Source organism: Girardinichthys multiradiatus, chromosome 4, assembly GCF_021462225.1.
Source record: "Girardinichthys multiradiatus isolate DD_20200921_A chromosome 4, DD_fGirMul_XY1, whole genome shotgun sequence".
Taxonomy (NCBI): domain Eukaryota; kingdom Metazoa; phylum Chordata; class Actinopteri; order Cyprinodontiformes; family Goodeidae; genus Girardinichthys; species Girardinichthys multiradiatus.
This window is the reverse complement of record NC_061797.1, coordinates 48,631,841-48,659,247: the sequence shown is the minus strand read 5'-3', so window position 1 is coordinate 48,659,247 and position 27,407 is coordinate 48,631,841. Positions and strand designations below refer to the sequence as shown.

Genomic DNA, 27,407 nt, shown 5'->3' with positions numbered 1-27,407 from the left:
GCAGAATGCAGGTTCAGCAGAGCTGTGTTGGCTCTTGGATCAGGTTTTCCTCCCTGCATGTTGGGATCTTCCTGCTCAGGGTTGAGCCGACAGGGACAGACAGGAGGAGACGTTTGTGTAGATGTTTCTGCAGATCATCAGACCCAACACGCTGTGTTGTCACAAAATCACGCTTCATGTTTTATGACTGACTGATGTTTCTTTCTACAGGACGACTGAAGCTGACGGCCTGAGACTCTCTGGGGAGACGGCGGGGGGCTGGACAGCGCCCTGCAGGGTCTCTCTGCTGAGATGCCTCCTCTGGAATCAACATTTCTTCTGTGAGCAGACTGGACTGTACAGAACTGGGATCAGAATTGATCTGTGAACAAAAATCCTGTAAGATCATGATGATGGTGGACTGAGACTCTGAGGACGTCTTACCTCGCTCCTGATGTAGCAGAGATGCTAATGATCCCGCTGAAGAGGAGGAGGAATTCTCTCCTTCTGAACTGAAACCATCTCCTCTCTCGGGTCAATCTCATTCCCAGTATTCCTCCTGTTTTTGTAATGTTGCACTTTAATCTGAGGTTGTTTTCTAAGCAACAGCTCCCCCACGAGGCTGCTGCCTGGAGAGGCGTGCGGTTGGAAGTGTTTTTATTTTTGGGATTTTAGTTGAATTTTGGAGGAGAATCCTGATAATCTCTAAATGTTCAGATCAAAGGTTGAATCTTATGCCTGGTTTGGATTCTTGTTGTGCAGTTCTTCTGTGTTCAGTTGCACCATTCAGACACATCAGAGTACGCTCTACCTGCCCTGTTCTGCAGCTGGATCCAGCCATGGAGCTGTCGATGGTGTTTCCTGCAGAGCAGAGCTTCTTTAAACAACAGCAAACAGAAACCATCTGATTGTTTTTTCTAAATGTTTTTATTAAAGTCCTGAATCGAGTCGCTCAGCGTCGTTCATGTTTAATCCACTGGGGTCACATCAAGCGCTCACTTTGCCACAGAAATCGGATTTATCAGCAGATTTTCTCATTTTTCATTCCACATAAATATTTGCCTTCAGATTTGTTTTCACCTCTTAACTTTTAGGTTGAGCAATGAGTCCTTTTTGTTTCCTATATGTAATTTGACTAATGTTGCATGAAGAAGATGTCTTCACCTCACGGAAACTTTTTAATCCAACTGTTCTGGTAAACGGAAAAAAATGATGAAAAATTAAAGACAATCCGACCAAACAACGTTTTCATCAACGCAGTTACAGCAAATAAAAACGTAAAGAGGCTTCAGATGCTTTTAGTCCATCCACCCATCTTCGGTGGTCATTGGTTGAGACTGGGTCATCCTGGACAGGACAAACACACACTGTCCAGTCACACATAAGGGCAATTAGCCTAACAGTCATGTTTGGACCTTGAAGCAGGAGCACCTGGACAGAACCCCTGGATGCAGGTAAGGCAACAGCACTGCCAACTGCTCCACCCTGCAGGTCCTGCTGGAATCATGGAGGATTACTTACACACTAAAATAATGAATCCAGTTAGTAAACCTTCAGCTCAGGTTTATCTTCACACCTTCTGCAGAACATTAAACTCCTAAAGGTTTCCTGTTTAAAGCATCTAGCTGCTGTCCAATCACACAAGGGCTTTGTTTAACACACCAATCAGCTACAAGCAGCATGAAAGTGGCACCAGATGAGCTCACCAGAGATGAGGCTCTGTGGAGGAGGAGGTAGGTGGACAGAACATGTAGAAAGAAGACCATCTTCATCGAATGCCCACCATGTGATGAAGGTTAGTCTAACACTTCAGAAAGATCTCAGCTGATACAGAGGCTTCAGTTACTGGGACATTCTCAAGAACACCAGAATAAACTGGTTTCTGCCTGCAATATTCAGCAGTTTGAGCTGTTCCTGAAACTGATCTGTCTGCAGCAGACGGTGAGCATGGCTATCTTCACAAAGCTGGAAGGCCACAGTTCAGGAGCTCTGGTTCTGAACAGGATCCTAGTTTTCTATAACCCTCCTCAGATCTTCCTGTGAAGGCAGAAATGAAGGATCTTCACTGAGAGCTGCTGACTGGAACAGAAAGCTCTGTGGCCTGAGAGACAGGAGGCATGGATGGAAACGTTTATTGAAGATCCGCACACAGCAGAGAAGATGCCTGGACCAGAGGTTCTGTTTCTCCTTCACTTCCTGTTGGGTTATTGAGCTTCACAGATGTTTGCAGATGTCTACAGGAGGAAGGAGACTGGAACGTCCGACCCGAGTGTCTGCAGTCTCATTGCTGTTAGTGAACAAAGTCAAAGAGCTGAACGGGTTCTGCTCGATAAAAATATGTCCAAATCAAAGAGGGATTCTGATCAATGTGTGTCGGCTTCATGCTGCAGCAGACGTCAGGAGGTTCTGCTCAGTGGGTCTATGGTTACGTTAACAGCAGCAAGTGACAAGTTCTACCCAAGAACCCAGTGATATGAGGACCCAACCTGCCATAATTCAAGTTAGGATCAGGTTAGATCCATAAAATGTTGCTTCATTTTTTTCAGACAGCAAAGATTATTCTGCAAATTCTGGAAATTATTTAATTTGTTGAACTTTTAACGTTTCTGCAAATCTCAACATTAGAAATAAAAATGATCGACTGTTAACAGAAAAATGAATTAGCAATCCATCAGTTTGGACCGAGTGCTGTAAATGGTTCTGTGCTTTGGGCCGGTTCTGGTGCTGTGCAGTGAAGCTGCTGCTTCAACATGACACCTTTCCATGGATCTTAGTTTAAACCCACTTATGAACATCCAAGCTGTGGAAGAGTGAAAACATCTGGACCGAAACATTCTGAGGTTCCCTCAGTCCAACCAGCACCTGCTCATCATGATCAGAACCAGGTGTTTTCTCGAGCTCTGCAGTCAATTCTGCTGGTGTTTGGTTCTGGGTCGCTCCAGAAGACAGCCTTGGAACCTCCTGTCGTTCCAGCTGCTCTCAGATCAGTTTCCTCATGTTGCTCCTCTGCAGACCAGCCAATGGTCAGAGAACCTCATCGAGTGGCGCCATCAGTAGTTGCAGCTCCTTGAAGGCGTTGCCATGACGACCAACCTGCCTTGCCCTGTTCTTCACCACGTTACTCAGGTTCTTCAGGTGCCGGCAGCACTCCCGGCACTTCTGGTGCCTGCAAATACACAAAGAGCAGGTCAGGAGGCGAGACATGGAGAACACCTCTCAGACTGATCATGTGCTGCCCCCTGCTGGCCACACTCACCGCTCCTCTCGTGTGATGTCGACTCCAACAGCTGGTGAAGCCTTTAGTGTCTCTGAGATTAGAGTCCAGAAGTGTTTCATGATGAGCTTCAGGGACGTGGAACCGGTCTGCATGTAGCTGAGGACCGAAACAGAACCGTAGGTCAGGTTCTGACTCTGAATCAGCAGGTTTTGATTTGTTCTGACAAGGTCTCACCTCTCATATTTACTCTGCAGCAGCTTATCGATCTGAGGGAGGACCGTCGTGCACAGGTCCAGTTTCCAGAAAGAGCTGAAACAGAACAAACAAAACATCCTGATCCAACTAGTTTGATTCAAAATTTCACACATGGAGACGCTGATGAGGCTGGAAATAAGATTGTACAGCGTCTGCGTTTGTGTGTGTGTGTGTGTGTGTGCACGTCTCACGGCTGTAGGTTGACGATGTTCAGGACGTCCACCGTGATGGACAGGTCGTTCATGGAGACGGCAGCATCCAGAGCGCTCTGCAGAGACAAACAGTCACTTCCTCAATTAATTCTCCTGGAATGAGATTCTGTCAGGAAGTAATCTGATTACTCCACATGGGGACAGAAGTTGGGGGCCCCGGGGCCACAGAGGCCTTAAGCGAGTCACTGCAGCTCACCTTGACGTCCTCTCGGGCCCACACGGATCGAACCGTCTGCAGGTTTCTGTGGCGGCTGCTCAGCATCACACACATGGTGTCGTGGCCCTTTTTGATCTGGGACAGAGCGCTGTCATCGCTCAGAGCGCCGCCCCGGTGGTTGGCTGCAGACTGAACCCAGAGAGAACCCAGGCTTAACAACCTGCAGGGAATTCTGATTGGAGCAGAGGAAACAGGAAGCTCACCGGCAGGAAGTCGGCCACGTTCAGTCCCAGCGGCTCGTTCCGGCTACTCGGGATCACTCTGAGCTGCTGCTGTGATTTGGTGGGGATCACCTGAGTGGGAGGGGCTAGCTGGCTGGAAGGGGCGGGGTTACAGGGCATAGGGTTGGGGCGCTTCGCACAGGAGACAACGGTGGGTTCAACCCTCTGAACAGGAGTAGAGGTGGCGAGGGGTGGAGCCTGTGACAGAATAGAAGCATCGATGTTTGGTCACATGATCAGTCTGTGGTCCAATCACAGGACGTTCTGTAGCATTCTGACAAGAGTCTCTGATTTTAGGAACCAAGTCTTCTTCTTCTACAAAGAATCAATGTTTTAAAAAACTTCAACCTTGAAACACACAGAAGGCTGCAGCTCAATGACCGGCACCAGACCTGCAGACTGCTGATGACCTGAGCTGCAGCTTCGACACCTGTAGAAGAAGCAGATGTTCCTCCACACAGAGGCGGCTGCGTTCACTGACCTGCTGCTTGTCAGGAGACGGGAGCATCATGTCTGTCAGCTGCCGACCGATGGCCAGCACGCTCTCTGACAGGAAGAGGACACAGCACCATCAGAAAGAAGCAAACACATTTCAGAACCAATCCAGTGGACCCAGCAGCACAAACCTGCTTTTATTTTGAAGGGTTGTAAACACAATTGCAGCTGATTAAAAACAGCTGTAAGAGTTTTTCCTTGAATCGGACTGAACCAGAAGTTTTTCTGCAGAGACTGTTCACACATCTAATCTGGTTAAAAGCTGAATGAGATCATAAAATAATCATGTTCAAAGTTTCACATCTTAAAAGTTAATATTTTAGTTTTTCTTCATGATGATTTTCTGAGTGAAACAGAACCAGACTGTTGGACCAAAAGTCCCCCTAACTGTTCAGGAGGCTCACCTGAACAGGTGAGGTCCTGTCTGGTTCAATCCCTGAAACTGGTCGGGTTGCTGGAAAGGCAAAGACTGTCTGATCATTGAGAAAATAATCTGATTACTGAGCAGCTGCTGGCGTCCCCGGACCTGCTGAGTTTCAGAAGGACTCACCGTCTTCAGGAGGAGCAGGAAACGGCTCTGAGATCCTGGGAGGAGTCCGTGCTGAGCGAGACAAAAACACGTCTTTAACGGAGGATAATTAATACAGAAATCAATATACTAATTAATATTCTGATTTATTCAGGTCTGATTTATCAGTGATTTGAGTTACTTTGACTACATCACTGTGTGTGTGTGTGTGTGTGTGTGTGTGTTTTAACACTGCAGCCATGATATCATCATGTTCTTGTGTTTTAGACGTCTTGTTGTGAACCATCAGTGCAGCTCCTGTGTTTCAGGTGTAAGTTCATTGCTCCACCTACAGATGGCGTGCTTCGGCTGGAAGATCTCTCTGTAATCTTCAGCGTTGTGAATCTCCGCTGAAGACTGTTTGTCTTCAGCCTCGTCCTCACTCTGGCTCCGCCTCTCGCCGTCGGGACTGCGCCTATCGGTATCTGAGCGCTTCATCCTGATGACATAACAGTGTTAGACAGTTGCATCATCTTGTGTGTTGTGTGCGATGTAACAGGAAGTTTGAACCTGTTGGAGCTACAGGTGGTGGTGGGTCTGTCGTAGTTCCGGCGTAGTGCTGCTCCTTTGGGTTCTGCTGGATCTGTGAGCGGCTTGTTGTCCTGGATGATGCCCTGGATCACAGCACCGCCGCTTTTCTTCACCCTCTTCAGGTCGACCACGTATGATGAAACGCTGGACAGCTGGTGGGACACGCCGATCTGAGCAGGACAAAGAGTGACGTCAGTTTAACATGTGCCGGTCTAACATGTAAAAGCTGAAAAAGAGGCGGAGCTACGCACAAGCTGCTGGTTACAAACGGCGAGGTCTGAAACCTTCCCCCAGCCAACAGGAACCACATCGAAGCAGCGATCGGGCTCCCAGCCAAAGACCCGCAAAGAGTCCGAGGCTCCGCTGTAGAGACAGGAGCCGTCCGGACTGAACAGGAGGCACCTGGAGGGGGGCGGGGTTCAGAGGTGTCATCACAGGCACATTGGCAGAGGTCAAGGGTCAGGCTGGTTAAACTCACCTGACCGCAGAGGTGTCCCCTTCTAGAGAGCCGACCATGGTGAACTTCTCCAGATCCCACAGCTTGATGCACCTGCAGGAGACGCGTGTTCATAACAAAGTTAGAGATGTTCCCACTGGATGAAGATCTCCATAGTTTGTCCTGTTCCAGCAAACGACCTCAGTTCATTTTACCTGGATTTTCTATGACAAACCAACACAGACTAGTGCTTAACTGTGAAGAAGGAAAATGAGCATTGTTTCAACAATTACAAAAAAACCTGAAAAGTAACTGCAATGGGTTGGTTTGGATCACAGCAGCCAGAGGTGGTTCTACAGAGTTCTGACTCAGGACGGCTGAATAAAATGCGTAAAAATGTTGAAACCCATCAATCATTTTCCTTCTTTGTGTCCGTCTGTCATTAAATTCCCCAGAAGTTTGTGTCTGACTTTAACTGAGCCGCTGCAGAGGAGATCTACCTGGTTCTGATTGGAAATCAGATCTCTTCATCATGGTCTGGACCCAAACATTACCAGAATCCATCTGAAACCAACAAGACCCAACCTCCCAACCTGATTTGTTCCTGTTGGGCTTCATCATGGTTCTGATACGACTCCTATCTGGTCAGCTTGAGGAAAAGGTTCTGGAAAAGGAGGGTGATCGGACCTGTCGGAGCTGCCAGATGCCAGCAGGTACTCGTTAGGATGGAACTGGACCACGTTGACGGCTGCAGAATGAGATTTGAACTCTGTGATGGTTTTCCCCTGGAACAGGTCCCACAGCTGCGGAAATCAAAAACAGGAGCTGAACGGTACTGACCCAAATTCCATAAGATATTATTGAAACAGCTTTAAACACCTATAGGAGCAGAACTCTGTTAGAGTTCTGTTGCTGAGGGATTTGGTCACTTTTTGTTTATTGGAATTCATTCCTGAGAATACGATTTAAAAACTGGGAGCGGCTTTTAAGACGGCATGGTTCTGACAGGTTCTGGGTCGGGTCAGTGTTTACCTTCACAGTGCAGTCGTCGCTCGCTGAGGCCAACCACTTCCCATCCGGACTAAAGGCTAAATTCCTGACGGCCTCCGTGTGACCCTGCAACAACCAAACAACACAACTACATCAGGCAGAACTCTGACGCCCTGGTTCTAAAACACGGCACCGATCCATAAAATAACTACAGGAGCCACCAGGATATCAGCAGACCTCAGAACATAACTAATTACTGCATTAGTTAACCTGCCAGAACCTCGGATTCTTCTGATCCAGAGTCCACAGCAGGTCCTTCCAGAACCAACAGACACCAGAAATAAAATTTTAAATGAACAGTGTACGACCAACGTCTTGATAATTCCCTGATCCAAATGATCCCAACCAAATCCAACGACCCATTTCAGGAAAACCTTTAGACTTAAAAACAACTCCTTTGTTCAGTAATTCCCACAGAACCATTTCCCACCCAGCAGCTTTTCCTGGTCCATGTCATTACTACTATGTGGTGAAGAATTTAGAGCCAGAACCTGGCTTTTACTGCAGATGGTCCTGGACCAGGTTACTTTGTGAAGGAGTACCTTTTGGACCAGACACAGAACTATTTATATTGAGCTAAAGATCTGACCTTGTAGCGGAACACGTATCCTTTCCTCCGGACGTCCCAGAGCTGGAAAATAAATCATGTCTGATTAAAAACAGTAAAGTACACACACACACACACACACACACACACACACACACTCAAACAGGGCCCACAGACACACACACACACAAACACAGGGCCCACAGACACACACACACACACACAGGGCCCACAGACACACACACACACACACAGGGCCCACAGACACACACACACAAACACACACACACACACACACAGGGCCCACAGACACACACACACACACACACACAGGGCCCGCAGACACACACACACACACACACAGGGCCCACAGACACACACACACACACACAGGGCCCACAGACACACACACACAAACACACACACACACACACACAGGGCCCACAGACACACACACACACACACACACAGGGCCCACAGACACACACACACACACACACAGGGCCCACAGACACACACAGGGCCCACAGACACACACACACACACAGGGCCCACAGACACACACACACAGGGCCAATAGACACACACACACACACACAGGGCCCACAGACACACACACACTCAAACAGGGCCCACAGACACACACACACACAAACAGGGCCCACAGACACACACACACACACACAGGGCCCACAGACACACACACACACTGGGCCAATAGACACACACACACACACACAGGGCCCACAGACACACACACACACACACACACACACACACACACACACACACACACACAGGGCCCACAGACACACACACACACAAACAGGCTCCACAGACACACACACACACACACACACTCGAACAGGGCCCACAGACACACACACACACAAACAGGGCCCACAGACACACACACACACACACAGGGCCCACAGACACACACACACTCAAACAGGGCCCACAGACACACACACACACAAACAGGGCCCACAGACACACACACACACACACACAGGGCCCACAGACACACACACACACACACACAGGGCCCACAGACACACACACACACAGGGCCAATAGACACACACACACTCACACACAGGGCCCACGGACACACACACACACACACACACACTCAAACAGGGCCCACAGACACACACACACACACACAGGGCCCACAGACACACACACACACAGGGCCAATAGACACACACACACACACACACACACACAGGGCCCACAGACACACACACAGGGCCCACAGACACACACACACACACACACTCAAACAGGGCCCACAGACACACACACACACACAGGGCCCCCACAGACACACACACACACACACACACAGGGCCCACACACACACACACACAGGGCCCACAGACACACACACACACACAGGGCCCCCACAGACACACACACACACACACACAGGGCCCACAGACACACACAGGGCCCACAGACACACACACACACACAGGGCCCACAGACACACACACACACACAGGGCCCACAGACACACACACACACACACACACACAAACAGGGCCCACTGACACACACACACACGGGGCCCACAGACACACACACACACAGGGCCCACAGACACACACACACACACACACACACACAGGCCCGCAGACACACACACACACACAGGGCCCACAGACACACACACACACACACACAGGGCCCACAGACACACACACACACACACAGGGCCCACAGACACACACACACAGGGCCCACAGACACACACACACACACACACACAGGGCCCACAGACACACACACACACACACACACACAGGGCCCACACACACACACAGGGCCCCCACAGACACACACACACACACACACAGGGCCCACTGACACACACACAGAGCCCACAGACACACACACACACAGGGCCCACAGACACACACAAACACACACACAGGGCCCACAGACACACACACACACACACACAGGGCCCACAGACACACACACACACACACACACACACAGGGCCCACAGACACACACACACACACACAGGGCCCACAGACACACACACACAGGGCCCACAGACACACACACACACACACACACACACAGGGCCCACAGACACACACACACACACACAGGGCCCCCACAGACACACACACACACAGGCCCACAGACACACACACACACACAGGGCCCACAGACACACACACACACACACACACACACAGGGCCCACAGACACACACACACACACACAAACAGGGCCCACTGACACACACACAGAGCCCACAGACACACACACACACACACACACACAGGGCCCACAGACACACACACACACAGGGCCCACAGACACACACACACACAGGGCCCACAGACACACACACACAGGGCCCACAGACACACACACACACAGGGCCCACAGACACACACACACACACACACACAGGGCCCACAGACACACACACACACACACACACACACACAGGGCCCACAGACACACACACACACACAGGGCCCACAGACACACACACACACACACACACACACACACAGGGCCCACAGACACACACACACACAAACAGGCTCCACAGACACACACACACACACACACACTCGAACAGGGCCCACAGACACACACACACACAAACAGGGCCCACAGACACACACACACACACACAGGGCCCACAGACACACACACACTCAAACAGGGCCCACAGACACACACACACACAAACAGGGCCCACAGACACACACACACACACACACAGGGCCCACAGACACACACACACACACACACAGGGCCCACAGACACACACACACACAGGGCCAATAGACACACACACACTCACACACAGGGCCCACGGACACACACACACACACACACACACTCAAACAGGGCCCACAGACACACACACACACACACAGGGCCCACAGACACACACACACACAGGGCCAATAGACACACACACACACACACACACACACAGGGCCCACAGACACACACACAGGGCCCACAGACACACACACACACACACACTCAAACAGGGCCCACAGACACACACACACACACAGGGCCCCCACAGACACACACACACACACACACACAGGGCCCACACACACACACACACAGGGCCCACAGACACACACACACACACAGGGCCCCCACAGACACACACACACACACACACAGGGCCCACAGACACACACAGGGCCCACAGACACACACACACACACAGGGCCCACAGACACACACACACACACAGGGCCCACAGACACACACACACACACACACACAAACAGGGCCCACTGACACACACACACACGGGGCCCACAGACACACACACACACAGGGCCCACAGACACACACACACACACACACACACACAGGCCCGCAGACACACACACACACACAGGGCCCACAGACACACACACACACACACACACACACAGGGCCCACAGACACACACACACACACAGGGCCCACAGACACACACACACAGGGCCCACAGACACACACACACACACACACACAGGGCCCACAGACACACACACACACACACACAGGGCCCACAGACACACACACACACACACACACACACAGGGCCCACAGACACACACACACACACACAGGGCCCACAGACACACACACACAGGGCCCACAGACACACACACACACACACACACACACAGGGCCCACAGACACACACACACACACACAGGGCCCCCACAGACACACACACACAGGGCCCACAGACACACACACACACACAGGGCCCACAGACACACACACACACACACACACACACAGGGCCCACAGACACACACACACACACAGGGCCCACAGACACACACACACACACACACACACACACACACACAGGGCCCACAGACACACACACACACACACCTTTATGTTGGTGTCCATGGAGCTGGAGGCCAGGAAGTTTCCGAACGGATGGAAGCCCAGGCTGGTGATGTTGGCTTTGTGTCCCATCAGGGTGCGTAGAACTGAGGACAGGAAGCAGCAGAATCAGACACCTGCACAGGTGAGCTGAAGTGGAGGAACCTGCAAATATTCAATCTGGTTCTGAGAACTGGGCTGGTCACAATCAGAAGATGGCAGAACTCCCACCTCAGCAGGAAATTCAACCAGAACCAGGACCACGACAGTCTCTGGCAGTTCTTGGTGAGGTCTTTAAGGGAGTATTGGGAACATGGAGGGATCCTCATGACTAGTGTCAGAGGTCATGGAGGTTTCTTAGCAGGCCCAAACCATCCACAGTGAGGTTGTGTTGGTTTATCATCATTGTGCCAGCGTGTCGGTGTGCTGGTCCTGGTGGAGTGTGGTGTCAGTAACAGGAATGTATTTATGATGTGGGACCCAAACAAACTGAAGGATCAGGTCATGATCTAGGTCACCGAGAGGTCAATAGGGTCTTCATCCAGTCTGAAGGGGGTTTTCTGTTTTTGATTCATGCAGAACGTGGAACCAGAACCAAAGGTCAGAGTCTGGCAAGCCTGAATGTTAACCCAACAGATGTGTGTTTACAGCATGTCTTTATAGAGTTCACACACACACACACACACACACACACACAGAGCTTACGTTTAGCTGCCTCCAGGTCCCAGACACGGATGGATCCAGACTGGGAACCAGCTGCAACCTGCTCCTCTGACACACTGAACTGGACACACTCCACTGGGTTCTTGTGACCCGTCAAGCTCTGAGACAGAACAGAGAAATGGGTCAGAACAGATAACTGGTCAGTCAGAATTAAACAGCAGCTCAACAGGAGGAGCTCAGAGAGGAACGTGAAAGAACAAAGATGCTGGATAACTCCATGGAGATCATGGTGATGCTTCATGTTTCAGAGGTATGACAATAAACCTGTTCTGGTTCCTACAGTGGCTTGTAAAAGTATTCATATTGTCTCATTACAGCCGCAAACATAAATATATTTTATTGGAATTTTATGTGAAAGACCAACACAAAGTGGTAACAATTGTAAAGTGGACCGAAAATTATACATGATTTCTTTTCTTTATTTTTTTTTAGAAATTAAAAACTGAAAAGTATTCAGCCCCCCTGAGTCAATCCTTTCCAGAACCACCTTTTGCTGCAAGTCTTTTAGGGTGTGTCTCTACCAGCTTTCCACATCCAGTGACTGAAATTTTTACCCATTCCTCTGCAACAAAGCTCCAGCTCAGTCAGATTACCTGGAGAGCGTTTGCCACTGATTCTCGATTGGGTTTAGGTCTGGACTTTGACTAGGCCATTCTAACACATGAATATGTTTTGTTTTAAACCATTCCATTCTACACCACTATGTGTTGGTCTTTCACATAAAATTCCAATAAAATATATTTATGTTTTTGGTTGGATCAAGGCGTATGAATACTTTTACAAGCCACTGTGCATCTGGACCAGGACTAATCCACCAGCTGAATCTAGCACCATTAAAACAAACCAGCCCCAGCCAGGTGGGAGGGATCTCCATGATCTACAGTCTGTTACTGAGCAGTGTGGACCTCCCTGAGGTCCGGTTCCACGTTAACCTAAAGGTTCCTCTGAAACAGTGTTGCAGGTCTCACCATGACACAGTTGGCTTTGCTGACGGCCCAGATGTTGACCCGGCAGTCCTCCCCTCCGGTGGCCAGCAGGCGGCCCGAGCTCTTCCCCAGAGACAGGCAGGAGACGGTGCGGGAGTGGGCCTCGAACTCCTCTGAACAACAGCAACACAGGAGGGACAAACTTCAGTCTCAGTTCATCTGCAGCTGCTCAGCATCACAGATACAACCAGCCGCGGAGTCCAAACACCACGAATTGAGTCCGAGGCCCGGACTCAATTTTGAATGTTGTAAACTGAGTCAAAACATCCCAAGTTGTGTCTGAAAACCCTCAAGAAAGATCTAAACAACCAGAACCCATCCACACAACACCAGAACTTTTCTCTTTGTGAACAATGTTCCTACTCACGCAGGCGCCATGAGATCTTGGTGGTGCTGGCAGCAGCCATACTGGTCACACTGGGAGAAACTAGACCAGTGCTGAAGTTAAATCATGAGGACATCTCCATGGAGCCGCTTCCTTCTGTAGGAAGTAAGAACAGGTCCAGGAAACTGGATTAAAGACAGAACCCGGGCAAAAGTTACAGTTTAATCAGAACTTCACGGTAAAATAATGTTTCAAGTTAAAACTATTTCTCATCCGCCTGAATCCAGAAGGTTCTCCAAGAAAACACAAAGATTGGAGAAACATTCCTGCATCATTTCCAGGAAATCGTCCTACAGAGAAGATCAGCTGGTCCAGTTCAGGTCTGTGAAGACAGGACTTACTTCCTGTTCAGTCCCTGAGCAGTTCTGGTGGAACGTTTCTGTAGGGTCACTGCTGGAAACAGGTCCAAAAACGTCCGTTTTATGAACCCTGAGCTCATGCTGGGAAAGCCACATAACATCAGCAAACGGAGGAGAACCAACCCCACACATGGACTGGATCAGGATGCTTCACTATTTGATCCATACTGGACTCCTTGCAGCTCTCAGCTTTTCTTCTCCAGATGTCCAAAACCATCAGGAGGAGGAATCATCATAGAACCTGACTGTTCTCCAACCTTCAGCTCTCCATCTGTGTTCTTCCTGCAGATGTTCGGTCCGTTTTCCTGGACAGAACTGGCATTTTGCTGCTGTTCTTGTTCTAAAGTCCTTGTTGCAACGTGATGTTCGTGGACCTTGCTGGACCCTCTTGGACATCCAGAACCTCTCAGGTTGGAGTTCTGGATGGTCCAGTTAACTGTTCTTTCAGTTGCAGTCTCCTGCATGTGAGGCAGCTTTGATCCAAAGTGACCATGCTGCAGCTTTTATTTGGACGGAACCTTTGCCAACAAGAACCCAATGATTTCAAAACATCTGCTGCTGATCAGATCGATAAAGTCCACAGCTTCACCTGAGCGGAACCACAAAGCAACCACGGTTCTGTTGGACTGTGGCTGGTCGGTTTGTTCCAGGTGTGGCGGTGAGGCTCAGACAAACTGGACTCTGCAGCAGATAACGCTCCTCGAACGACAACCTGCAGGTAAACGAACTGACTGACCTACCTGAGGATCACCAGCGAGTTAGCAACTCTTAGTTAGCAGGTCGAACCGGAAGACGCTGGACCGGTTGTTGGTTAGTCCTTCCCCGGGTTCGGGTCTCAGGGAACCAGCTCAGCCGCTGTTCGGGTTAAACTGGCTCCAGGTGAGCCCGAGTCCAGAGTTCTACCTGTTGACGGACTGTTTGATCTCTGCTGCAGCTTAGCAACCGAGCCACATACGTCACTTCCGCTCATATCACAAACGGCCTTTTTTAGGTTCAACTTTATTAACAACGTAGTTGATCGCAAACATTCCCTGAAAAATCTCCGATTATTTAATCAAAATCAAATAAATACATATTTACTTTATAAAGAAATGAATGAAAATAAACTAAATTAATCAGACGTCAGATTCACATTAATTATCTGCATCAGATGAAGAAATTAATAGAAATATAACCTAAAAATAAACGAAAGAACTAATCAGCCTAATCAGTCATCGATAATAATAACCTTAAATACTAAATAAGGAACCAGAGAGAATAAAATGAAATAAAACCAGAAAAATTTGCATTTCCTGCGAAAATGCAGTGTGAATGCTGTAAGCAAAATTTGTTAGCTGAAAGCTGGCAGAAACAAGCTGAAATTGACTGCAGAAAAGTTTAAATAAATAAATAAAATAAAATACAACAGATTTCTTCCACTCTACTTACCAATAGCTTTATTAATAATGGTAAGGAATCAAAAACATCAGAAAAAACATCAAAATTATTCAGCATCAGAAGAAGAAAAACATTCATACAAAACACAAGAATAAATGAACACATAAATACAAAATAAAATAAAAAATACAACAGACTGAAGGTTATATCTAATATAAACTAATCTATCTTATATAAAAAGCCCAACCACTACCAATAATGATGATTTTAAATTAAAACAAATAAAATGAAAATATTTTCTCTTCTGTTCTTCCCGTTAGAACTGTATCATCAATGATCACAAACAAAAATAAAATAAGAAAAAATATCAAACTAAAATAATAAATACCTTTTTACAAAGTACGAGAATAAATAAATTAATTAATTAATACAATTACAAAATACCTAACCAACGATTTGAACAATATCAAACCAAAATAAGAATAAAATCAGTCATTTTCTTCCGCTTCTTCCACGGTGGATCTCCAGCAGTCTATGGGCGGGAGGCGGGGTTCACCCTGGGCAGGTCGCCAGACCATCGCAGGGCAACACAGGACAAACAACCAAGCACACACTCATTCACACCTACGGGCAATTTACAGAGACCAGTTAACCTAACAGTCATGTTTTCTACTGCGGGAGGAAGCCGAAGTACCCGGAGAGAACCTACGCATGCACGGGGAGAACATGCAAACCCCATGCAGAAAGACCCCCAGGCGGGAGTCGAACCCAGGACCTTCTTGCTGCACGGCAACAGGGCTACCAACTGTTCAAATAAAATAAAATCACTGAAAAAAAAAATAATAAATGCTTTGTTTATTTTAGAAGGAAATATTAATCACACATTCAAATATCAAAAACTAAATATTTAATTTGAGTGTCTCGTTGCTGAAAAGCGCTATATAAATAAACTTACCTTACCTTACCTAATAATTAATTTGGATCAGATAAATAAACACTGAGCCACAACCTAAATAAACAAATAAAAATGAAATAAAACTCTTTTTACTTACCTCACTATTGGCAACCTTTATTAACAACTACAACAGACCACAAAAAAGACAAAGAACCTAAATGTAACAAATGTAAAAATGAATCAGTCGTTAAAAGCTTAAAGCATTAAAGTTTTCATAAATACGTGTATATAACCCTTCAGTTCAATAATATCCAGATAAATAGCAGAAATAAATGAGAATAATTTGGATTTTTCTCCTGGTTTGTAATAGGCTTCTGTCTCTGTGTATTTTTAGAGAAACGCTCCAGTTTACATCAATTATAATAAACTACATTAATCTGCAGTTTCATGTCATGAGAAGCTTCACATGGAGCTCAGAGAAGGTTTCAACTTCTCGTCCCCTCCATGGAAACCACTGACGCCGCCCGAAAACCATGTGACCCCATCTGCCCCATCCCCCGTTTCCTGTGGTAGGCTGACGTACATAACCCGGAAACAGCAGAAGTCCTCTTTCAAAATAAAAGATGCCATAATGAGCAGGTATCTGCTGTGTAGTTTGAGATACGAATCTTTCTAACTTTATTCAAAGACGGGGGAGTCTCGCTTGTTTTAGATCACAACAAAAGCACAACGTATGGACCAAATTCAAGTTTTAGTTCAATATTATCTATTAGAACAGAAATCACCAGTATTCCCAGTGTACACTGAACTGGTGGGAAAGATGGAAGTATAATTTATATTCACTCTCTAGAGTTTCCAGATGGAGTCTGTAAGTAAACAGTGAAAACATCAGTTATTCCATCAAATCCACCCCATTAACCCGGTCAACCTAGTCCCCTGAGGTAGGAGACCCTGTAACGTCCATGTTAACATAAGTTTAACAATTCCTAGATGAAAATCAAACTTTTTATGTGCAGTTAATCCTCCAGCGGTTCACTCCCCAAAGGACCTGCTGATGTACCAGCCGGTATCACAGCAGGAGGACACAGCAGGAACCTCTGGAGCTCTTGCTGTTATAGCTGACACCAGGGAGAAGCATGAAGCATGGCCAACACACGGATCAGAACCTGCATATAGCAGCAGACACTGAGCCTTAGATAAAAGTGTTAGATATTTCATCTGAGCCCAAACTGAAGAGTTCCTACAGAAACAAACAAGTGAGGGAAGGGAGCCCAATGCTGGAGCTCGAAATAACTGTTTTATTGTGAAAGGAGGGAACCGGATGTGGATCCGGTCTGTTGTTAGACACTCGACGCTGAACCGTTTCCGACTTCTCTGTCGGTCCATCTGAGCAGCACCAGGGCGGCTCCTGTAGAGGAAACCCAGCAGAGGTTCCTGGACCAGAGCCAGACCCACCCGGACCCGAACATGGCGAAGACCTACGACTACCTGTTCAAGCTGCTGCTGATCGGAGACAGCGGGGTGGGGAAGACTTGCCTGCTGTTCCGCTTCAGTGAGGACGCCTTCAACACCACCTTCATCTCCACCATCGGTGAGTGACAAGCTGAAGGTTCGGTCCAGATGTTACACATCTACCTGCGGCTACACCCGGGTCAGAAAATCCAGTTTACATGTGTCCCACCTGTCCCGATGATGATGCTCCTCTGATCAGCTGCATCACTTTTCATTACTCTAAACAGTTTGTATGGATCAGATTGTTGATGCATGAACAGAAGCAGGTTCTGGAAAGTTCTGAACTAGTTCAGTTCATTGATGCAGCACCTCTGGACGAGAGAAAGCATCACCTGCAGGCTCATCACTGATCCACTGGTTTAATATTTACCTTTAATCCCGGTGTGGGGGGCGTTCTGGTGCCAGTGAGGGAAGGACAGGTGGATCCTACACAGGTCAGCGGTCCATCTCAGTCTGCCCAGTTTGTTCCAGCAAATTCAACAGAAGTTAAAAAGTTTTTTAAAGCACTTGAGAGTTTCTGCTGTTTTTACTTTCTTTTAAATGTTTCAGGTCCTCAAATAAATTAAAATATGAGACAAAGAGAACTTGAGGAAATGCAGCCGTGGTTTCTAAATAAAGATTTAATGTAGGACCCAACCCAACCTGGTTCCGGATCACTGCTAGACCAATAGAAATCACTTAAACAGAACCCATCTGACAACTTGAAGTAGGCTAAAAGGTCCTCCAAAGCAACACCTTCCCAGGAGTGGCCAGCCTACCAGAATCACTCCAAGAGCTCATCATCGAGTCATCCAGGAGGTCCCAGAAGAACCCAGAACAATCTAATATCTAAAGCTCTATAGGCCTCACTGCCTCCGTTAAGGTCAGAGGTCACGATTTAACAATAGGAAAGAGAGACTGGGCAAAAATGGCCAGAACCACTGCTGACCCAAAAGAACACAAAGATCCGTCCCACATTTACCAAAAATCATCATGTAGATGATTCCCAAGACTGGTGGTGGTAGTGTGATGGACTGGGGCTGCTTCTGGATCTAAAAGACTTGCAGTGATTGACAGAACCTTGAATTCTGCTCACTAGCAGAAGATCCTGCTGATGAATGTCCAACCATCCGTCTGTGGCCATAAGCTCAAGAACACTTGGGTTCTGGCCAGGGATCCAAAGCCATCCAGCAAGTCCACCTCTGGATGAATTTAAAAAACAAAATAAAGGTTTTGGATTGGCCCAGTCAAAGTCTAGCTTTAAATCTCATTGAGATTCTGTCATCACCATAAAACGCTCCTATGTGTCGAAATTAAAACAATTCAGCAAAGCAGAGCGGGTCAAAGTTCCTGCACAGTAATGTTAAAGACTCATTAGAACAAGTTTCAGCCAATCAAAGTGCATCAGCTATGAGAAAATGGTTCTGAAGCAAACCCAAACATTGGATGAGGATCAGGAACCAGAATTAACCCAGTTCTGATAGAGTTGAGCTGCGGGTCAGATGGAGGATCTGGGAATTTGGTGGTTCTGAGTTGGAAACAAAGACCGACTGTTCTGTGGGAAATGCGGCATCATCTCAGAGGGAAAATATTCTGGAAAGAGATTGATGAGAACTATACCCTTCAAACGGGTCAGAACAGAAGAACTTTAACCTTCCTGCAGATCAACAACAGATCAGAAACTCATTCAGCCCCGCTGACAAACGTTCAGATGGAGACAGGAAACAGCTCAGAGTTTCACTTCCTGCTCAGAGAGGCTGGGTCTAAGTGGAGGAGAATAAACGCAGCAAGCTTCTCTGTCTGAGATCAAACTGGATCAGGGATCCAGATCAGTAATTGATGAGCTGACTGGGTCAGTTTCTGCTGGTTCATCTGTGACGGTCTGTCATGTGACAGGAAGCTGAAACTGTGACATCACATGACGTCAGTCTGAAATGATCCGGAACCAGCTCATAACTGGACCTGCAGTTGGACTGTCAGATCCGTTATTAGATCAGAGAAACAACTGAAACCACCGGATGGGGCCTCACTGGGTCTGTTTGTCTGATGGGAACTGATCGGTTCTGCTCGGCTCTCTGGGGTCTGTTCAGTCTTTAATAGAAAACTCTCAGTCTCAGTTTGGTCTTAGCGTCCCAAATGATGAACAGAGTGAGTTCTGATGATGTTTTTCAGTTTCAGTCATGTGACCCTCAGTGCCGACAGGAACAGGAAACAGGAAACTCTTCGTCAGAGGACGGAAGTGATGTTTAGTCACATTCGGGTTTAACACTCAGGGACGCTTGCTTTAACCACAACATCTGCCAGCCAGATGGAGCTTATTTAGAACAGAACTAACACCGATTCATATCTAGACCTGGTCCACAGAACTGAACTGTCTGGAACTGGTTCCGCAGGAAGAAGCTGGAGTTTATCTGGATCGTGTCTCAGTTTGTAGCAGCTGTTCACTCCTGATGCTCGCTTATAAAACAGACACATTCCCTGAAAATGTTCCTGCTGTTCATACAGAAGCTCATTCAGCATGTTGGTGCCTGACTCAGTCCACGCTGCCCCCTGCAGGCCCAGAGGCTGAACTGAAACAGCTGATTGTGTCTGTATTTCAGGAATCGATTTTAAAATCAGGACCGTGGAGCTGGACGGGAAGAAGATCAAACTCCAGATCTGGTGAGTTTGTCCTGAATCAGAATCTCATAATGTTTCTATTTCAGAATGATCTTTGATTAATTGGTTAATTGATCAGTCATTGAATTGGTTAATCCTAATCAGTGAATTGAGTCTCATTTAATTTATTTATTTATATCCTGGGTCTGTTATTTGATCCTAAATAAAATGCTTATTCCACTGTAATTTGTCAGTTAATTCTAGACCATTTAACTGACCCAGAATTGATAAATTAATTCTAGATCCATTAACAGATTATGAATCATTTAATTGATTTAACAATGTGATAAATTTAGAGGTAGACCCTGAAATCAGTCCGAGTCAGTGATGATTAATCACATAATCACTGCAGGTCGATCAGGTTAAATTGATGTGTCATTGCGGGTCGGTTTCTGTCTGCAGGGACACAGCGGGTCAGGAGCGCTTCAGGACCATCACAACAGCCTATTACAGAGGTGCCATGGTAGGCCACGCCCCCTCACCTTTGCCAATGGTGTATACAGAAGTGTCACTTCCTGTTTGTTGTGTGGCAGGGCATCATGCTGGTTTATGACATCACCAACGAGAAGTCCTTCGACAACCTCAGGAACTGGATTCGGAACATTGAGGAGGTAGGCCCCGCCCATCATGTGATCCAGTTCAGGTGATGTCATCAACAATCTTATCAATCAGTGGATATGTTTGTGTTCCAGCACGCGTCAGCAGATGTGGAGAAGATGATGCTGGGGAACAAGTGTGACATGAACGACAAGAGACAAGTGTCCAAGGAGAGAGGGGAGAAGGTGGGAGGTGCTGCTTGATCACATGACCAGGAACTGTATTTATCAGATGATGCTCCACCATAACGGAGCTGATATCTCTAAAACGTTTGTTAGAACACCTTTGTGCGTCTTATTAACATGTTCTGTTCTTCTTCAGCTCGCCATCGACTATGGGATCAAGTTCCTGGAAACCAGCGCCAAGTCCAGCATCAACGTGGAGGAGGTAAGTCCTGATCCCAAACACAAGCTTGGACAGTTGTAGAGCATCAGGACAACTTTCTGATTCCCTCCTCAGGGCTTCCTCACACTTGCCAGAGACATCATGAGCAGACTCAGCAGGAAGATGGTGAGTTTGACCCCGGACTCGGTGTCCTGTTTTGAAGGATGAAAGTCCAGATCTTATTTTCTAATAAAACATTTGGAGGAGCCATCAGCTGTGATTCCAGGTCTTTCCAGTCACCAGTTCTCCGGTCTTGTTGATGATGTTCCGTCTTTTTTTTTCTGCAGAACGACAGCGGCCCTGCAGGTGGAGGTGGGCAAGTTAAGATCTCAGAGCATCGCTCTAAGAAGAGCCTGTTCAGGTGCACGCTGCTATAGGTGGAACCTCCTGGGGCCGACCAATCACCTGTGGACGCATGCAGAAGCTTGCTGTGGCTCCTCCTCCTCTTGTTCTGATTAGCTCAATCAGACTCCCCAGGTGATAATGATGTCTGCTTTGTGAGCGGAAATAGTTGAAAAGGCCCAAGTTTTTATTTCTCTGAGAGGAAAGGGGGAGTGGCCTCTGCAGGATGGAGGCGGGGCATCTTAGAGCCTGGAAGGGGAGGGGGTGGAGCTTCAAATGATCCAACAGGGGCTGTTCAGGAGATCAACTCGTCTTCTTCATGTGCAGGCAGACAGACTTAAAGGGAGACGCCGTGTTTTTCCTGATCTGTGTTTTAGCTGCTGTGGATGACCTCTGAGCGCGCTCAGTTTGTTTTTCCTAAAAATCGTTGCATCCTGACAAGGACCAGATGTGTCTGTTTAATCTGAAATTTTAGATTCATTGCTGGAAATGAAAGTGATTTCTATTCAAAGTAAACACCAAAACTAAATAATACTCTAGTTTTGGTGTTTACTCATGTTTTCTAACTGAGGAAAAAGTTAGGACACCCTACCCCCTAATATCTGTAATATATATCTATATTACCTCCTTTGGCTGAAATAACTCCAGAAAAGCTTCTTCTTCTCTTCTCTCCATCCACCATTTCTGTCATCAGTCTGAGGAAAGTTGGTCTTATTTATCACTTCCAGCTGTGAGATGTTTGAGAAGTTTCTTGCATGTTCAGCCCGTTTTATGTCACCCCGCAGCATCGCAAACACATCAAGATCTGGGCTTTGACTAGGCCCAGACATTCTCATTGAGTTCTTGTTGGAGTTACTGGTATTTTTTCAGGGTCCAGTTCTACGTCTGATGCGCAGTGATGGATACATGCTTCACAGCTGGTGAGAATGATGGATTCTATGATGCTGAGGCGGACAGGTCCTGCTGCAGCCAAACCTTCCCAAACCATGACACTTCCACCTCCATGCTTCACAGCTGGTGTGAGGATCTGTTCCTGTAAAGCCATATTTGATACATGTCCAACATGTCCTCTGCTCTGGTGTCCAAATAACTCAGTTTTAGACTCTTCTGTCATTGTTCCAGAGGTTCTGATCTTCATCTACGTTCTCCCTGGCACGCTTCAGTTTGACCTTTATGTTCTTCTTAGAGACCAAAGGGTTCCTCCTGTCTGACTTCCTATTAAAGTTAAAGTTGTTTAGCCTCTTTCTAAGTGGACAGACGTTAACTTTCATGTCAACAGTAACAAGAACCTGCTGAAGGTCCCATAATGACACTTTAGGGTTTTTGGAGACATCTTTTAGCATCTTATGATCTGCTTTCAGGGTGAACGTCCTTGGACAGTCAGACCTGGACATGTTAGCAGTTGTTTCTCATGTCCTCCACTCGTAGGCTATGTTCTATGCAGAGGAACCTCTTTAAATCCCTCACCAGACCCATAATCTGCTCCAATCTTCTTGAAAATTGATAATATCCATAAGATTGAATATATTGAAAACCACAGTCGGTCATTGGGTGTCCTAACTTTTTCACGACTGTAAATGTTTGGGGATCAGCTGGTCAACAGCAGGTTGGACTGCAGCCTGAACATGTTGCCGATGTTTCTGCTTTGATTGTGCAAACTGAGCGCGCTCAGACCGCTGCAGTTGTCATAGGTCTCTGTCTGCAGGAGGGTTGCCCAGGGGAGCGTTTACATCCTGCAGAAAGCATGGAGCTTTACATGTGAAGACCGACTCAAGCCTTGTCTCGTGGCGGCCATGTTGGATTTAAATATGGCAGCCCTGAACTCCTGTTGGCTTCTCAAAGCTTGATGCTTTCTACATGAAATAGACCACCAACAAACCCCTCGATTAGCAAACACATTTCTGATCAATAATGATTTCATTGAAACGTCCATGTTTCTGGCTGAAGTCTCCAAACTGAACAAGTTCAAGTCTGATATTTTTGGTTTGCTTTTCGTGCTTTTTATATAAAAACGTTGATAGAGCAGTTGTTCAGAAACAGGAAAAGCTGCAGTTTTTAGGCCCATGTCACTAAAACCAAAAACAGGAAATGTTTCAGCTTCCTGTGGAAACAAAGGTTTTATGTTTGGTTCCATACTAACTGAAGTTCAACACTGTTGTTTGGGCTTAGAGCCGTGAAAAAGTATTCAACCTCTTATATGTTGCTTGTTAAAGTTTTCACATCAAACACATTTTATCAGAACAAAGATAAAGTAAAAACAAAAAGCTGTTTTTAAATCAAACCAAACCAACCTATGTGAAAAAGTAACCCCCCACCCCCAAAAAGTGGTTGTTCCTTCCTCAGGAAAACTGACCCGCTCTGCTTTGAAGAATTGATTTATTTAAGTTATAGTATAGGGTTTCGCAGCCTCATTATTCCAATTACATTTAAGTCCAGACTTTGACTAGGCCACTCCAAAACCTTTTTATTGTTTTAACGGTTCAGTGGTGAACTTGCTGGTGGTATGGATCATTGTCCTGCTACAGAACCCAAGTGAGCTTGAGCTTCAGGACTTTTTTTTTTGCGGCACTAGAGGCCTTTTTCATTTTTCGATAGTAGGTAGACAGGAAAGAGGGGCAAAGAAAGGGAAAGACATTCAGCAAAGGTCACCGGGTCTGGGACTCGAACCCGGGACAGCCACACCGAGGACTATAGCCTCTGCACATGGTTCAGGACTTTCTGCTAGAGAGCAGAATTCATGATTCCATCAACTAAAGCTGTCCAGGTCCGGAAGCAGCAAAGCAGCCCCATCTGTTCTTGAAAATCTATATCTATATTAGATCGGGGCATCTTTTAGCCTACTTCATGCTGCCAGACAGGTTCTGTTTATTCTACAGGTCAAACAGTCTGGTGTGGCTGGAGAACCTGAACTTAAAATGTCATCATCAGTTCATTTATGCTAATCAAAGGGTGTAATTACTTTTTCACAGGGTCAGGTTGGCTTGAATAGATTTTGTTTCCTTAACGAATGAAACTATCATCTGAAAACTGCTTGTTTTTCCTCAGGTCTTCTTTATCCAACATTAAAATGTGTTGATCTGAAACATTTAAGTGACAAAGCAAAAATAGGAGAAACCCACGAGGGGGTAAATACTTTCTCACAACCATGTCTAAAAATGTTTCTGACCCGTCAGCTGGTCTGAGGTCAGCAGAGTCCAACACAAGGGAACCGGTTTGTTAATCAGACGTATTGATCAACTGATCTGGAGTTTGTTTTTACAGAATTCGTCTTGAGTTTATTTTTTTATGTAACTTTCAGAATAAAAGCCTCTAACTGTATTGTTACATGAAGGATTTTTATAATAAACGTGTTTTATATTTGTGAGTTAGTTTTGTGCTTATTTGATGTCAGAAGACGAAAGGATGGGATGTGAGGATGTGTGGTTTTTTTCCACCAGGACCAGATCCGAACTGGGAAGTTAAGGAGGACTTTAAGAAATTAAAGGTTATTAAAATAAAACTGAAGTGAATTAAACTTTTTTTGTTTAAGGTTTTATTACATCTCAAACATGAACCTCCACTCAGATTTCTAGCGTTCCTTCGAGGCTGCAGCTCATCCAGATTCTGGCTGATTCATTGATCGGATCAAACGGAACATAAATACTGGTCCAGATGAAATGTTCTGTTTTTTTAGTTTTATTGCAACCCACAGCAGCAGTCAAGAGTTGGACATCCTATTTTGTCCTTCAGAACCAGCAGCAGAATTGCAGCGCTACAGCCACAGACCCATAATCTGATACTGGTTCTGCTGAGTTGAACACCTGGTGGAGCCCAGATGGGATCTTCCTCAGAGAGTGATGATAACGTCGTCTCCCCCTGCTTCCTGTCAACCCGCTGCAGTAAAACCCTTCAAACTAAGACTGAAACAGAACTGCCAGATATCAGAGCTTTAGCTGCTGGGGCTGAAACCCAACCCGGTTGTTTCAGGACCAGTTTTTGTCTCACTGAAAAGAGATGGTGTAAAGTTTTGGGCATCAGGAAACTCTGACAGTGAAACTGGGTCTCATGGTTCATCTGTCGGCAACTCTGTGGTGCAGCGCTTTACAACTAACCCGAGTACTGGTTCAGATAACAGTGATACAGAACCATCACTAGTAACTACTTGGTTCTGGCACACTACACCTCTACCTGTAGAACGGATTGGGTCAGAACAAACTGTGGACAGATCAGCTTTCATCAAACGTGTTTATTACTCAGGTTAGAAAAGTTCCAGCAGACTTCCCGCTGCGGGAATATTTACACACATGTACAGTCGGAGCGTCAAGCCACCTGCAGACTGAGCCTGGATCAGTACCGGCTTACTGGATCTAACAGGAATATTTACAGTAAGAAGAATCCAATGTTCTGCTGGGACTCCGACGTTCCTCCTGGAACCACCACAACCTGCAGACACACAGATGCCGCTGTCAGTCGCATGATTAACCATCAGCGTATCAGTAACCATGGTAACGGCAGCCTGTCTGTCACTTCCTGTTTGTCAGACTGTGACAACATGGACTGCAGGCCTTCATGATGTTCCACTGAGATGAAAGCAGCTTTTATCGCTCAGATGTTCATCCTGCAGGTTTTAATTAGTAACTGTGCTGATTATGATAAACAGCTGAGTCACAAACATGAACTATAATAATTATAATAATAATAATTCAGTTTTAGCCTTGGTTTTCATATTGTGCCACCTGCACTAAATTCCCCACTCCTAATGACATTTAGAGGGCAGCTTCTACGGGCCGAGTCGGTGCTAGGAGGACCGAGACAATGATGGACGGACCGACCGTAAGAGAAAAACAGAACCAGAAGTGGGACAAGAACCCAGTTGGATTTACCAAGCCTGGATGAACCTGGTTAAACGTTGTTTTTATTCACCGTCCAGCGTTTAGGTTCCAGCAGCTTCATATGTCTCTACATCAAGTTCCTGAAGGACGTAGAGACATTCCAGCTCATCCAGAGGGAGACATCTTTGGAACTGATTAATATTTGGTTCAGAACTCCAGGTGAGGAAACCACCGAGACTTTCTGAGGCCAGAGAGAGCCTGACGACCAATCTGAAGGTGACCTTCCCAGTTCAAATATTCCCATCAGAGACAGAGGAGTGTGGGATGTTCACCTACTAAGGTCTAAACTCAGGTCCCAGGAGAGGTGACACCACACCACCACTGGACCCCAGGTGGCCAGAAAGGCGTCTCAAATGGAGCCCCTCCCCCTCCAAACTTGTCTTAAAGTTCTGTTGGATTTTAGAACTTCCAAATCGTACAGAAAAAGTTCTATCTTGTGTCAGATATTGATATGAATTAATCTGTGAAATATTCTGGTGAGATTCTCCTGGTGCTGACCAGAACCGATCCAATCATCAAGAACAAACATTTTTTTCAGATTTTCCTTTTAGTTCTTTCTAGAAAGTCAAACAGAATTTCGTCTTTTTATAGATTTGAGACTGATGAGAGTTTTAAGAGGTGAACATGATTAAGTAGCTTATCTGCACTGTTTGGGTCCAACTTGTCCTTTACTGGAAGTGAATGAGTGAATGAATGAGTGAATGAATGAGTGAATGAA

The 27,407-nt window shown here is 46.6% G+C and overlaps 4 protein-coding genes across 17 annotated transcripts in view; 2 read left to right on the top strand and 2 right to left on the bottom strand.

Annotated features, from left to right (window-relative positions):
• kifc3 (kinesin family member C3) overlaps positions 1-927 on the top strand; it is a 47,627-nt gene extending 46,700 nt beyond the window's left edge. For all 11 annotated transcript variants that reach the window (XM_047362688.1, XM_047362681.1, XM_047362685.1 and 8 more), the window contains one exon: positions 211-927. In XM_047362688.1, coding sequence (XP_047218644.1) covers positions 211-219 — 9 coding nt within the window. In that variant the 3' untranslated portion in view covers positions 220-927. The remainder of the gene's footprint in view (positions 1-210) is intronic.
• On the bottom strand, positions 888-15,052 carry katnb1 (katanin p80 (WD repeat containing) subunit B 1). Of its 2 annotated transcripts, XM_047362693.1 has the most exons (22): positions 14,815-15,052; positions 13,698-13,811; positions 13,313-13,443; positions 12,327-12,444; positions 11,628-11,728; positions 7,771-7,812; positions 7,164-7,247; positions 6,819-6,934; positions 6,174-6,245; positions 5,947-6,097; positions 5,675-5,865; positions 5,458-5,603; positions 5,147-5,197; positions 5,001-5,050; positions 4,728-4,830; positions 4,583-4,647; positions 4,084-4,299; positions 3,860-4,009; positions 3,643-3,719; positions 3,431-3,505; positions 3,236-3,352; positions 888-3,145 (listed from the first exon to the last, which is right to left on the bottom strand). In XM_047362693.1, the coding sequence occupies exons 2-22, from the start codon at positions 13,735-13,737 to the stop codon at positions 3,004-3,006; spliced, it is 2,238 nt and encodes a 745-aa protein (XP_047218649.1). In that variant the 5' UTR covers positions 13,738-13,811; positions 14,815-15,052; the 3' UTR covers positions 888-3,003. The 2 variants fall into 2 exon arrangements, with proteins under 2 accessions (XP_047218649.1, XP_047218650.1); XM_047362694.1 differs by lacking the exons at positions 4,728-4,830; positions 5,001-5,050 and having other exon boundaries at positions 14,815-15,050.
• A 2,619-nt stretch (positions 15,053-17,671) lies between these two features.
• rab8b (RAB8B, member RAS oncogene family) lies at positions 17,672-25,182 on the top strand. Its single transcript, XM_047363750.1, has 8 exons — positions 17,672-17,937; positions 20,438-20,498; positions 20,898-20,958; positions 21,029-21,106; positions 21,188-21,277; positions 21,414-21,479; positions 21,552-21,602; positions 21,764-25,182. Exons 1-8 carry the CDS (start codon positions 17,814-17,816, stop codon positions 21,851-21,853), a joined length of 621 nt encoding a protein of 206 aa, XP_047219706.1. The 5' UTR covers positions 17,672-17,813; the 3' UTR covers positions 21,854-25,182.
• Positions 25,183-26,023: 841 nt separating this feature from the next.
• plekhg4 (pleckstrin homology domain containing, family G (with RhoGef domain) member 4) overlaps positions 26,024-27,407 on the bottom strand; it is a 47,935-nt gene continuing 46,551 nt past the window's right edge. For all 3 annotated transcript variants that reach the window (XM_047363634.1, XM_047363631.1, XM_047363632.1), the window contains one exon: positions 26,024-26,240. The gene's annotated coding sequence lies outside the window, so the exon portion shown is untranslated. The remainder of the gene's footprint in view (positions 26,241-27,407) is intronic.